This window comes from Colletotrichum abscissum (genome assembly GCF_030869225.1).
Source record: "Colletotrichum abscissum strain IMI 504890 chromosome Unknown Scaffold_28.1, whole genome shotgun sequence".
NCBI lineage: Eukaryota > Fungi > Ascomycota > Sordariomycetes > Glomerellales > Glomerellaceae > Colletotrichum > Colletotrichum abscissum.
Window position 1 is genome coordinate 182,242 of NW_026850187.1, and position 13,277 is coordinate 195,518.

The following is a 13,277-nucleotide window of genomic DNA, read 5'->3' on the forward strand; positions in this document are numbered from 1 at the left end:
TTTAGAAGCCAACCCTTCCCGCCGAAATTTCGTAGAAACCACCCCATACTGCCTTTATTCTGGCGCCTAAGTGGCAATCTCGGTCGGCAAATCATCACTAATACCCATGAAAGATCCTCGTAGCCCGTCATGCTCGGCAGCATTTCAACCATGGACTTGCTGTAGATGGCTTGCGTCGATGACACGGCAGGGCGATGGATTTCGAAAACGACACAGATAACTCTCATAGATAACATTATAACTACCATTGAACATACAAAAATAGTGTCTCTATGACGTTTTAATACTACCCAACTCATCACTTCTCAGCAGGTCTCTCGCAAGTTGCAATCAACCATCCACATTGGAATCGTGATGTCCAACTCAACCAACTCAACCGGTGTAACTTGTGGGCCTAGTTCCCAATCAGTCAAATTCTTGGGGCACTGGGTAGTATAAAGGATGTTCAAGCGGTTGGTAACCCAGCGGTGGTGATTCTCGATATGTATGCTGCAGAGTTGTATCCATAACTTACTAGGTAACCTAAGAGCACCGCGGCCGCATCACAGCGGTTGATAGAGACACATCCTTGACGAAGGCCACAACGTCAAGTCTAACCGCTTCTTCCGCGCGGCTAAAGAAGCCGAAGGTCTGGCTATGTGTTGGTGATGTTGGTGAAGGCAGTAGTTGGAGGTCTTCCTCAGCAACCAACAGTCACACTTGCCATGATACGACCATGTTCACTTTGGCCCTTAAGCATCCCGTTCGTCTAACCAACTTCAATCGTGTGAGGTATTTCTTGTCGCTCGTAATCAGTTCTATCTTGTAAGTCATGCGTCTCTGTCATAACTCGCCCCCAACGCCAACCGTAGTCCATCATCAAGCAAGCCAAGCCAACAAGACCTCACATACACCCCATCCAACATCTCCCACGCCAGCTCTCCCCCGTCCAAATCACACCTTCCAAGCAGTCCTCCTCAACCAGTCCCCAACAACCCTCATGACCTTCACCGCCTTCGCATTCCCATCCCTCACACTCACCGGATCCGATACCGCGGCCCCCATCTCGTGAAAATCAAACGCGTGAATCACATCCGGCACAAGCAGCCACTTCACACTGCCCCTCCCGTCCCTCACCTCCCACCCGAACCTCTCGTCCCCCTCCTCCACCAGCTCCTGCGTCCTGGCCACCTCGCTCCGCCCGACCACCCCCGAACCAGGCTTTCCCTTCCCGCCGAGCTTGCACGCCAGCTCCCACGCCTCGTAGGCGAGGTAATCCAGCTCCGCGGCCACGACGCACACGTTATCCGGGAAATCGCTCCTCTCGGCGTACAGAGGCGAGATGCGCGTGTCGCGGAGGTTCGTGCCGTAGGGGATGTAGCTCCAGTCAAACACCTCTGCGAAATCCAGCACAAAGTCCTTCTTCTGGCCGCGGATGCCGGGTAACTTCCCAACCTTGTACGGCCTGCGATCCCTCTTGGACGCCGTCGGCGTGACGAAATCCGTAGGCGGGTAAATTGGCACAATCGCCTTCGGCGCAGCCGTCCTGTGCTCTTTGATGCTCTTCATCTGCGAGAGACACAGCGTAAGGTTCCCTCCCGCGCTGAAGCCGCCCATGGCGATGCGCGACTTGTCAATGGGGAGGGACTCGTCGTCGACGATGGCGAGGTAGAGGGCCTCCAAGTCGTGGAGGGCGTGCGGCCAGGGGGCCCAAGGGGCTTTCCAGTAGTGCAGGGCGACGACGAGGCAGTTGTTGAGGTCGGCGAAGGTGCGGTTCCATTCGTCGTCGTCGTCGGGGACGCCGATGGAGAAGCCGCCTCCGTGGATTGTGAAGAGGGTCGGGAGGGTTTGCGGGGAGGTTTGGTCGTAGTCGGAGGGAAAGAAGATGCTGCGTATTGGTTAGCAGTGTTTTCGTTTTCACAAAAGGGGAAAACACCATACCGAACTGGCAATGCCTTCCTACAGTCATACTGCTTGATGAGGTCGGGCCGTATGGCGGGTGGCCAAAAGTACGACTTCCACGCCTCGAGGCCAGCTTTTTGAAAGTACCAATGCTGCAGTGTCGAAATCTTGGTGCCGTACACGATGCGGTTGAGCATCGAAGGCGCCTGCTGGTAAACCGGCTTACCGGACTCTGCGTTCCCTGCGACACCCATATCTGCCATGTCTCGGAAGAAAGTCTTTCACACTCTTGCGACAAAGGGTGATGTCGGCGTTATATGATCACCGCCAATGCCCGCTCAAACTCGCAGAACGGAACAGCCTGGCAGTCTTTTTCGCCGGTGACGACGATGGCCCAGGTACGGAGTCGGAGAGGTCGATGGTCCCGAGACAACCAAAAAGAAAAGAATCTGCCAGAACACCGGAGCGCATTAGCCGCGACGTGTCTTCTCTCACAAACAGACGAACGACTTCAGGCTGGGACGAGACGGTAATCGGCAGAGGGAGTCAGCGGCAGAGAGCGACAGGAGCCACAGAGAGGCGTCATCGTGCGTTTTGACGTGACTTGGAGGCAGAGAGAGAGAGAAGGAGAAGGAGGCCTACTCGGCGTGCCGGACTCTCGGTTTCACGAGGCAGAATGGTGTAGCCTGATGTATGAGCTTGCTTGCGTCCGGGAATCGCAAAGACGCCGAGGACCCGGACATACGATGGCCACAGGAAGGAAGAGGAGCACAGGCGGCGATGACGGTGAAGTCAAGAGAAACACACACGGCTGGACTTACATGACGACAGATGGTGGCGTAGATGAATCGGCACGAATGAGAAGATGCAGAGCCCGACAGGTCCAATGGTATAATTCAGCACCGTAGTCAGCCAGCTCGAGGATTCTTCACGAATTCATCTACCTTCCTCAACACCAGCTCCCTCCAACTCAACGTCATGCACCGCAGTCCTCAGAAAGCACCACCCATTCCTTCTCCCACCAAGAAACAACGAGAGGGGCTGGAGTGAGAGGGTCCAGGGGTGCAGGGAACGTTGGCCACACGTTCATGCTAAGCTTGCCCGGCACGTCAAACAGCTAGGTTTTGGAGGGGCTCAGGGCTCAGGCACATGGCCCTGCGCATTGTCGGACGGGATGCATGTTGCCTGTGCTTGACTCCAGTGCGTGTTTCTAGTTTTGGCTGGTGTTGCTGGTCGAGACATCGACGGGGGTCGAGGTTCCCCTCCCTCCAACAATAACACCTTAATATTATCACCTCTTATCGTTATCGCCTCCGGTACAAGACAAGGAAAGGTAAGGTAAGGAAAGGTAGTTGGGGTATTGGCCCCAAGCTCCTCAGAGAGCATGAAAGTCCCTGGCCCCGTCCCATCTGTCAGGCAGCCGAATCAGTCAGCTCAGATGGCTGGTCTGACTCATTGTAAAGGTAGGCGGTGACTCTCGTCTCGTCCAGAAGCGGACAATTTTTGCCTTTCACAGGTCTCATTCAGTCATTGAACAAAAAGTGATCTCGGCATGGCGCCCCGAAATGCGGCCGGAGCTCCGGTGGGATGGCCGGACTTGGGACCGCGAACACAACAAGCCAAACATATGCCTGAGCTGGAATGCTCACATAATGGCTTACAGCCTCTCGTGATCATTGCTGATTTTCCAATAATGATAGAAAACGTGAAGCGGTGGCAACTGGAGACTAGAGGAAGAGAAAAGACGACCTCACAGCTAGACAAAATATTCGTGCATGTTCTCCATTCAATCATACTTTACAGATGCAGCGTAAACCAAACACGTAATTGTACAAAACGGTGACTCCTGACCGTCTACGCATCGCATTAAGCCATGGGCGCGTCTATTCGTCTCAGAGGCTTGTCGGCTTCTGCACCACAACCTCTTCATCGTCATCCGGATCTTCGATACTCGTCCGCCGAGCAGCCTCGACGGCCGCCTGGATCGGCTTCTCGTCGTCTCCCGTCGCCGTCTCTTCCGATGGCCCCTTCTCACCATCGTCCTTGCCATCCTTCTTACCTGCAAACGGCCACAGACCGCTAAAGGCTTTGCCTCCTGAAGCACCCTGCGGCGGGTGTACCGCGAGAGGCTTTAGAATCACCTTCTCGTTGGGATCCGTACCCGGCGCTGGCTCCACCTCGGGCATGGCAAAATCACCAAACTCCTCATCGTCGTCTTCCTCGTCCGAATCATCTTGTCCGTCAAATCGTGGCCGCCCCTGACGTCCCACCCCTCGCCACCACGACCCACTTCCAGGTTGACCCCAGGCACCTGCAACAGCTGCCGCTGCCCCTGGGCCATGACGGTCTTCGTCGTCCTCGTCGCTCGAATTTTCTTCGTCGTCTTCGTCATCGGCAAACGGGTTCTCTAGCCGCTCGCCCTCACCAGACTCGCCCTTGTCGTCGTCGTCGTCGTCGTCTTCTTGAGAAGCAGCGGCCTGGTTCTTCTGGTGCATAGCCAAACGAGCCGCAAGCTGCAACCGCGCTCTAGAAGGAGGGTTGTTCAATGGCGGCGGCGGCGGCGGAGGCGGAGGGATCGACGGCGGGTTGAGAGACGATGAGGTGTTGTTCAATGGATCGGTATAAGCCCGGAACTAGTAAATGCGTGTTAGTCTGGTGAGATTCATTCCGACATTGGCGCACGATTGTAAGAAAGATCCCGGAGGCAAGTTTCGTCATTGTCGTTTTGCTGTTATAGATGACCCGGCTCGCAAGTGGTTGAAGTGGATAAGAAAAGTCCAAAGTTGTCTGGTATCCCAAGGAATCGACGCCGGCACGAACAAGGACGTGTAATCCTACACTACTCGCCGCCACAAGATATGTCATGAATACGCCCAACACCACCCTCTCCTTTATAGCCCCCGAGCCCTCTCTACCCTTCTCCCAGGCTCTCGTCATCGATATGTCTATCCGTTCTCCTTCTAAGCCATGACATGAAATTGAGGGAAGGCCGAATCATGTGCATTTCCTCATCAGACTCAAGATCTCCGAACTCATTGCCCCATACCCCCTTATCGTCCCAAGATACAAGGTTCGGCGAATCGTTGCTTTCGTCCTCTACATCTATCCTACGTCCAAAGTCATCGCCGGCGCCGTCGGTGTGATCCTCTTGGGATATTCGACTGTCATGGGGTCCTCCGTCCTCGTATGCGCACTACGCATCCTTTTCCCGGTCTTTTTCCTCATCCTCGTCGGGGTTATTGTCGTCGATAAGAGATTGCGTCCAAGGGTCCAATGCAGGTGGTTCCATCTCACGGAGCTCTGAGAGCATATCACTCACCTCATTGTTGACATCGTCTTCGTTCTCTTCTTCCCCCTCGTCCTCCTCATCACTGGAGCTGCCGAAGCCAGACATGAGAGTGCCGGAGCTGATGGCGAATGGCCCAATCCCGTTACCGCTGCTTTCTTGAAGGTCTGCGTTACCGTTGAGTCCAGCATCAGCGAGCGCGTTGGAGCCGGTATTGCTCTGGGAGTTGGAAAAGGACGATCCCAGGCCAGAGAGACCGACTGCTGCCAGCCCGTTGCCAGCCATGCCGGCCCGGTTACCCATAGCCACCTCGGGACGGACTCCGCCGAGAATGGCGTTGTCTCGCTCGCGAGTTTCGGCGAGGGCGCCTTCCACATAGCTGATCCATCGCGGGTCCATAACCCGTTCAAGAACAGTCTCAGACAAGAGTTCGGGAGGGTGACGTTCCGTAAACTTCACCACCTCTTCAGCGATGAGAGTGAGATGTCCCATGTAACCCATGCGAGTCTTCATCCTGGCCTGTGACTCGTCACTAGCGAGTTGGCCCTTGATGATAGCCGTCGTGATATCCGCAGCCTCAAACAGTGAAACTGCCAAGGTCGGGTTGTAGCCTCTGTCCATAGGCCCGTTAAAAACCTGCTGAACGATATCATATACCACGTTATGGAGAAAGTTGTTCCACGGGTAAGCAAAGAAGAAGGACTAAACTCTGATCAGCTTGGATTGATGACGCATCATCGCGAGGAACTCACCAAAATCGTGGGCACAACACGGTATTCGACAAATTGCACCTTGAGGTAGTCGCCGACAACAGGCTTCACGCTGTTCGGGTCAGGCCGATCGGGAACAGCAGGCGGTAGGTCTCCAGCCTCCCTTGTCGCATCGTCGTCAGTTCCTGGAGCCGCGGGGGCTTCTGGCACCTCGGGAACTGGAGGGGCCATGGGAACCTCCGGAGCTGGCTCAACTTCGGGTTCGGTCTCCTTAGAAGTATCGTCCTTGTCCGCAGTCGCATCAGGATCAGTGGTGGATTTGGAAAACAGAGGGGCTGGCATGTCTTCGGGGTGCTGGGGAGGTTCAGGCACTGCCGGCGCGGTCTCTGCTGGCTCGGTTTTCGCCTCAGAATCGGTGACGCTAGGCGTATAGACAACAGAAGAGTCGGACTCGTCACCCTTCTGATTGTCCTCGGGAACAACCGTTTGATCAGCCTTCTCGTCAAGCGAAAGTTCCTCTACCTTGTTAATGGTAGCATCATCCGAGGTCTTGTCAGCCAGGTCGTCTGCGCCGGAAGTCTTCTCAGTCTTCTCAGATTCGGATTCTTTCGCAGCCGGCTCTTCACTCTTGGCGTCAACGGTATCCGGCTTCGCCTCCAATTCGGACTTGGCTTCGGAAACCGCTGCTGCTGCAGCAGTCTCATCGATGGAAGCAGTCTTTGGCTTGTTCGGCGAAAGGGGAGCGACCACCAGATCGGGGTCATCAAATCGTTGTTCCTTGATTTTGTCATCTGCGACGTTGAGTCTGGGCGAGCTGAGCGGCTCGTCCACAAAGTCGTCTTCGTCTCTGTCCAGGAAGGACGAGGCTGGTGCAGCGACAGGAATCTCTTCTTCGGCTTTTACGAACTCGTGGGACGTGTCCTCGTTCATTTCGCGGCTGGGCTCAACCTCTTCGAATCCGTCATCGTCTGAGATATTGGTTACCTCTAAACGACGTCCCTCCTCGGGAGAAGAACGACCGATGCGCATCGTCAAGTCATCCGTAGATGATGGCGGTTCTTCTCCACGGTTTGGGGTAAGCTTACCCTCCGTTCTTAAGCGCTGACGCTCAGCATCTCGAGCTGCAATCACGTCCTCGGAACCAACTTCATTGAGTAGGCCCATGTTACTGCAGTGAAGCAGTTCGGCCATCAACTCGCACGTCTTGAATCGGTCGAAGCCAAGAGGCTCTATCTTTTCGCCAAAGGTCGATTCCAACGGTCCCTTCTGCACCGGGATGTTCATAATCAGGTTGACGAAATCGGGAATGTGTTGCGCAAACAGGCGGAGGAGGGTTCCTAGATAGATGGGGTCTCGGCTCGAGGGAACAGAGTTGGCTTCGGTGCCAACGTCTGGATCATAGTCCGAGTTATTCTTCCTGATGACTTCGATAATGATGCCGACACCCACGGTCAACGGGTTTCCACCTCCTAACATGTACTTGATCAGCTGTTCCACACAGGGTTGCGACACCAGCTGGCGGGTGAGTTCGTTCGGGCCGATGCATTGCTGCTCGTTTTGCGATGCATTAGCCGAAATGGTAATGATGGCTTTGATGAAGTCGCCTGCAGCTGTCTGAACAACCCAGCTGTGCTCCGGGCTGAGGCAGGATAGCAGCGTCGGCACAACGTCTTGGCCGTATAGCCACTGCAAGAAAGGGTGCGATTAGCTCTCAACCTTGTTCGGCGGGGAAGAGGGAAGGGGGGGGTTGCTGGGCTGTACGCACCTCTACAACACCCTGGCCGCCCTCTGTGCGGTCTAGGGCAATGATCTTGAGAAGCAGATCCATAATCATAGGGCACTCAACATGACGGAGCAAGTCGGGCACGGCCTCGGGGAGAGATTTGAGAAGGATAACCATCTCCTCCGTCTTCTTGTCGAACAAAGCCTCGTTGACTTTCGTAAAGTAACTAGCTTGCAGAGGGTCAAGAGGCGTCGGGCGCTTCAGAAACTGCCAAAATTCCCGCACCAGGTCTTGGTTTTCCATCATGGCCTCGTAAATGGACCACGTGTCGGATGACAAGACTTCGGCAGCAACGTAGGCATAGCGATTGCGCTTCTTCTCCTGCTCTTCCTCCTCGTTGTCGGTATCGGTAGCTCGGGATGAGGCGCGAGGTCTTGAAAAGGGAAGGAGGCGACCCTTGCCCTTGATCTCCTCGGCGGGTTCATCTGGTTCTGGGGTAGCGACGGGCTCTAATTTGGGTGCGACGACGTATTCGAGCAGAGTCTTGAGCACATTGTCCTCGCGGAGGTATTCGATAAGCTTCGTGTTGTGCTGCTTGAGCTCTTGAATCAGGTCGCTTTCGTCGAGGAGGTCTTCGACGGTAAATTCGGGCTTTTCGAGGATAGTATCGATGGTGGATATGTTGGCGTATCCGCCAAATCTCCAGAACATGGTGGCGGTATTTGTGGGTTGTCTATGTCACGGCGCCGGACGAGTCGCGGCGACGATGGACAAAGAGCGATAAAACAATCAACTGGGCAGCAATCCGATGATTGAGCATGCGAAATTCGTATGTCTTAATGGGATAGACAAAGGGCGTGTATCGGCCGCAGAAATCGAATCGTAGCGAGAGTAATAAATGGCCAATCGTTTTCTCTATACCTTGGGTTCAACGCATGCGAAGGACGGGTTTGGGGGTATCGGTCGCTTGAATGACTTGGCGGCTGAGCGAGGAGGAAGTGTCAGCAAAGAGATTGTCTAGAAGGCTTTTGCTGACAAGCGAAGGCAGAGCAGGAAAAGCAGGGCTTGATGGTGGTGGTGGTGGTGGTGAGGTCTGCAGATGTTGTCGCCGGCGGAGTGGAGGGGCCGGCGCATCGGGCCCAGAAAAGAGGAGCTGATTGATAATAGAGGGGGAGGGAAGAGATGAGGGAAAATTGACGATCCAGTCTCGAAGGAGAGGGGAAAACCCAGCCGCGAAACGATGAACGACAGAGGGGATTTCGAGTCAATCCAGCTCGCAACGCGCGTACTCTTTCCAGGCAAGCGGAGAGCAACAGGAAGCACCATGAATGAAGCAAAGCAGTAGGGAGCAGCGAGCCCAGGCAGTGAGGCAACGAGTTCGGGGGGAGGAGGAGGAGTAGGACAGTAGCCAGAGGACCAGGGTACGTACAAAAGCGGGAAAAGATACGGTGATTGCTGTTGTACAGAGGGCGCGCTGGCGCTCTAAGCCTCGTGTGCAAGGAGAATTAGCGATGGAAAGGACGGGCTGAAGCCGGAGCCTGTCGTCGGTTGTCGGATAGATATGTATCGGACGCTTCGAATGTGGTCGCGTGGGTTCTTTCCTCCGTACGTCTCGCTGTCTTTCTCTCTCCTTGTCGGTGTTGGGGGAGAGGAGGGGTGGTGTGTGTGTGTGTGGGTGTGGATTCGTGGATGCGTGGTGGTTTTTGGACTCGGGAAGAAAGAATGGCTGTGGTGAGGGTGAGATGGGCCACCGGACGTCGTCGAGATTGGATTGCGCAGCGGTGGGTTTGAGGTACCTACGGTTACCTTAGGTAAGGTAAAGGTGCTCTTTTGGCCCAATGGAATCGCTGGCTTTCTACGCAGTAGGGACTTAAGAGTCGGAGGGTCGGTCGTCGGAGTTCCCAGGTTGGCACTTTGGCTTGGCCGCAGTGGGAGGAAGAGGAAGAGGTCGGGTGGCAGAGGTGGGATGGACACCGGGTGTGCCCTGGTGAAAGAAAGGACGGCCCTTGTTACTCTTGTCCCAGTCGGCACGTCAGGTACTAAGGTAAGGTGAGGTAGGTAGGTATTCGTACTTGCAGGTGCACCAAGTCTAGCAGCGGTTGTTTTGCTGCTGACGTGCGGCTGCGGCTGCGGCTGCGGATGTTTGGCTCTGTTTGTGTGCGTGTGCGCGCGCACCCTCGGAGCTCTCTGGGGTCGAAGAAGCTGACGGAAACACTGAACAGTGGACATTGAACGAATGTCACGGGGTACCTTGCGTATACCTCTGATTCCGTGTGGTTCAGGGGGGAAAGGATGGTGCGGTCGGGTACTTCCTTTCCGTTACTTACCTACCATAACAGCAGTTAAGGTACAAGTAAGTATGGGTGCACTGCGGTAAAATGCAGTGGAAAAAATGATCAAGTATTCCGTTGCTTCGTATGACATACACCGTCATGAACCTCACCCATTCATTATTGTCCAAACATCGTCATGCCTCCAGATTGGGCCCAGATTGGGTTGCCTTGCTTCCCGCTTGCTACCAAACGTGCTGCCGACCGGCTGCTGTCTCTCGGAACCCAAGAGGCGAAGCAAAAGCAGAGCAGAGCAGGGTATGGAGTGCATTCATTCATGTCTGATGAGGTCAGTCCGGTCAGACATGCACCTACAGTCAACGCTCTTATCTGCATCCTCGCCCGTTCCATCTTGATAGGAAAAGATTCTAAATGCTGGGCTGTGGTGTTCATCTTCCCCAATCAAGTTGGTGATGGATTCCTCTTAGGACTCTCTGTTCAGTCAAGCCCCGGCACGGGTACTTGCGCAATGCGAGACAAGGAAACTCGCTAAGCTAAAGGCGAGCGAATACTCAAAGCGATTGTGGCGCCGCCTCATTCAGGTTCCGGGGCCTATCCTGAAAAAGACCGAGGCATGAACTGAACTGACTGCTTTATTCCGATCGCAGATATCAGCGACATGGTTGAGCAATGGTCAGACTGTCCTCGGTGCTCCCAAAGAAATCTCCAAGGCGGCAGCAGCATGAGCAAGAGAGTCTGTACAACATCGCCGAGGTCCTCGACAACGCCCAGCCCTACAGGACCACGAGGGCCATCTCGAATTGTGGCCTTCTTCCGACTCCGTTCCATTATTAACTTGCGTGCTTTGCCCACAGTGGGATTGGATTTTCGCCTAATCCAGCCCAAGGACGTGGACGGTGGAGAGGAGCCGTGAGGGCAAGGCAAGGGTCCTCCCATTACCCGCAACTCTGTCTATTCGCGGACCGTGGGCGTCCAGGCCAGGCCTGAGATGCCCCTCCATTGCCCTCTGCTCCGTAACCGTACGGGCTCAGCCTGGCTGAAGTATGAGGGGGAAAACTGGAGCATGAGATGCATATGTGCATGTGTGAATGTGATTGTGTCACAGTGTGACTCGATTGGTGATTCGACAGCCCCTCCTTGCCCTCATACCCTCAAACACCTAACAGTACTGCGTAGCGACTCTTCTCTTTTCTCTTGTTTCGTTTCTGTGTGTGTTGGGTTTCTGTGTGCTAGGCCAGGGTTCTTGTTGATTCGAATCGTGCCGAAACACACCCAAGGCAGAGTCCCTAGTCCTTTAGTGTAAGACTGAAGATGATCTCCGATAAGGAATTGCCTGCTTCCATGAGATGGGATCTGCCCCAGATGCCAATTTGTTTACAGTAGTTGCTGATAGCAGGCCAAGTCTCGTGCCCCTCATTCTCCCGTGTGGTACTTATCGGAGGTTCCTCGGTTGCGAAATTTGCACTGCTGCCTCGCTACACTTCTTGGATGTGGATCTGACCGTTTGTACCGGGTACGAGTCTACTAACAGCGTCAAGTCTTACCTACATTACTTTTGCTCCAAGCACATCAGATCCATTATTTTCTTGTGAGAAAAAGGGGATCAAGGGATGGAGAAAAAAGAAATTTGTAGGATTTCTTCTTCGTGTCACTGCTCGCTTGCCGGCCGGTGTAGATTTCGTCGACAGTCAGGGGCTGGCCTTGTTCATCTCATGTCTGCTCATCCCCTCCTGTACCATTCTGTCCATTCTGTCATGTGTACCGTTACGTTACCCAAATAGCATGTGAGCTCTTTCCACACCCCAATACCTACACACACCCAAGAATGCGACTACCTATGCTCGCATTCCATCTACATTATTTCCGTACAATTAGCCCCAACGGGATCAAGACTTCTCGCTCTCCCGCATCACTCCAGAATGCTGCGGACGGAATGTATTATCAATCGAGACCAGCATACCTACAAAATGGGCTGGACCTTTCGATCCTGAGCCCGCCGGGCATCATTCTTCTGCAACCCCCGGCTTGCCACGTTGCCAGCCCTCCCTGCAGAATCCTTCCCACGTTGTCAGCCGATGCTCCCCCCGAGACTTGTTCCCCGAACTTCCCCAACCACCTGGCATTCCCCAACGTAAGTGGTCCAAGCGACCCTTCCTTCTAGCCGTTGGAGTGCCGTTGCCGTTTCCTCAACTGGGGCACGTGAGATTGTTACAGAGACGATCGAGTTTCGTGGAGCACAGATCCATACCCGATCTCTGGCAACTGGAGGATCTTAATAGACAACATGAGCATGTCTGCATAATTTCATGGCCATAGCTATGCCTGGTCATCCCAAGTTCCTGTGAGCCATCAAACAACTCGCACCAGTATCCCATCGACTGCTAGATAGCGTCAGCGTCAATGCTTCGCCACAGCACGTAACGTAATAACAGATCACGTATTATTCCTTCATAATCCATATTATCACCATTCTAAGTTATTTCAACACATTTAATTGAAAACTCAAAAATGTATTGGCATTAGAGAAAACCAGAGGTCAATACACTAACGTCATTCAACACTGGATGGGATTCCCAGCATCATAAAGCTACTAGATAGTAGGGATGCCTGTTCAATGCAGAACACTCAAGTTGCGCATAATATTTTCCGGTTCAAGAAACGTTTTGACGAATGATAGAGAATACTGTTCAGTAGTTGGCTGCCACTCTATTTCTGTTCAGAGGACGAAGGTCCTTTCTATCACGGACAAGTAATATTCAAGTAAAAAGCCCAAGTATCGGAGAAAATCCACTTCACATCTACTCCGAGTCATTGATGCAAAAAACTGTATAGAGTATTAGACAGGTCAGGCGGAAGCCATGCAAAGTGTGATGTACTACAGGACAGACAGCGTAGGCTTGTCAATCAAGTCATTTGCAAGAGACGTGTCTTACTGGCAGTCTGGCTGTCTCTCTATCAATCTAAACCAGAGCCTTCAGCTCTGAGAGGCATACCTTGCAGACTCGTGTTGAAGCCATTGATCGAATCTCTCATATAGTTGAGTTATTAGGACTGCCAAAGCAATCGTCGTGCTTAGACGGCTTGCATAAGCTTCCAGCTTTCAGCTTTGAAGTAAGCACCGAGACGAAATTGTAATTGGTCAGATTGATACATGTAACTTCGGTACGCTCAAGCTGCTCGAGCAAGCCGTAGTCTACAAGTGCATCTCGTAGAACTCAATGTTAAAATGCCGACACTGCGGCTGATAATTACTTCACAAGCTAACAAGTGACATTTCGCGTCACATGAGTTCTAAAAGTAAAGAGAGTTGTAAGTGTGCGGGAACCACTGCGTAGCGTTAGCTAGCTCATCAACCGACTGTTTAGTAGTTTGCGGGATGTGACTGA

The 13,277-nt window shown here is 53.5% G+C and overlaps 3 protein-coding genes across 3 annotated transcripts; 1 reads left to right on the forward strand and 2 right to left on the reverse strand.

Annotated features, from left to right (window-relative positions):
- Positions 1-933: 933 nt before the first annotated feature.
- CABS01_10725 (alpha/beta hydrolase fold protein) lies at positions 934-2,144 on the reverse strand (the record flags this gene model as incomplete). The annotated part of the gene is made up of 2 exons (XM_060544080.1): positions 934-1,867; positions 1,921-2,144. The coding sequence occupies 2 exons, from the start codon at positions 2,142-2,144 to the stop codon at positions 934-936; spliced, it is 1,158 nt and encodes a 385-aa protein (XP_060398804.1).
- Positions 2,145-3,773: 1,629 nt separating this feature from the next.
- On the reverse strand, positions 3,774-8,311 carry CABS01_10726 (SIT4 phosphatase-associated protein; the record flags this gene model as incomplete). The annotated part of the gene is made up of 4 exons (XM_060544081.1): positions 3,774-4,514; positions 5,201-5,869; positions 5,920-7,563; positions 7,643-8,311. The coding sequence occupies 4 exons, from the start codon at positions 8,309-8,311 to the stop codon at positions 3,774-3,776; spliced, it is 3,723 nt and encodes a 1,240-aa protein (XP_060398805.1).
- A 1,758-nt stretch (positions 8,312-10,069) lies between these two features.
- On the forward strand, positions 10,070-10,804 carry CABS01_10727 (uncharacterized protein; the record flags this gene model as incomplete). The annotated part of the gene is made up of 2 exons (XM_060544082.1): positions 10,070-10,388; positions 10,539-10,804. The coding sequence occupies 2 exons, from the start codon at positions 10,070-10,072 to the stop codon at positions 10,802-10,804; spliced, it is 585 nt and encodes a 194-aa protein (XP_060398806.1).
- Between the last annotated feature and the right edge of the window lie 2,473 nt (positions 10,805-13,277).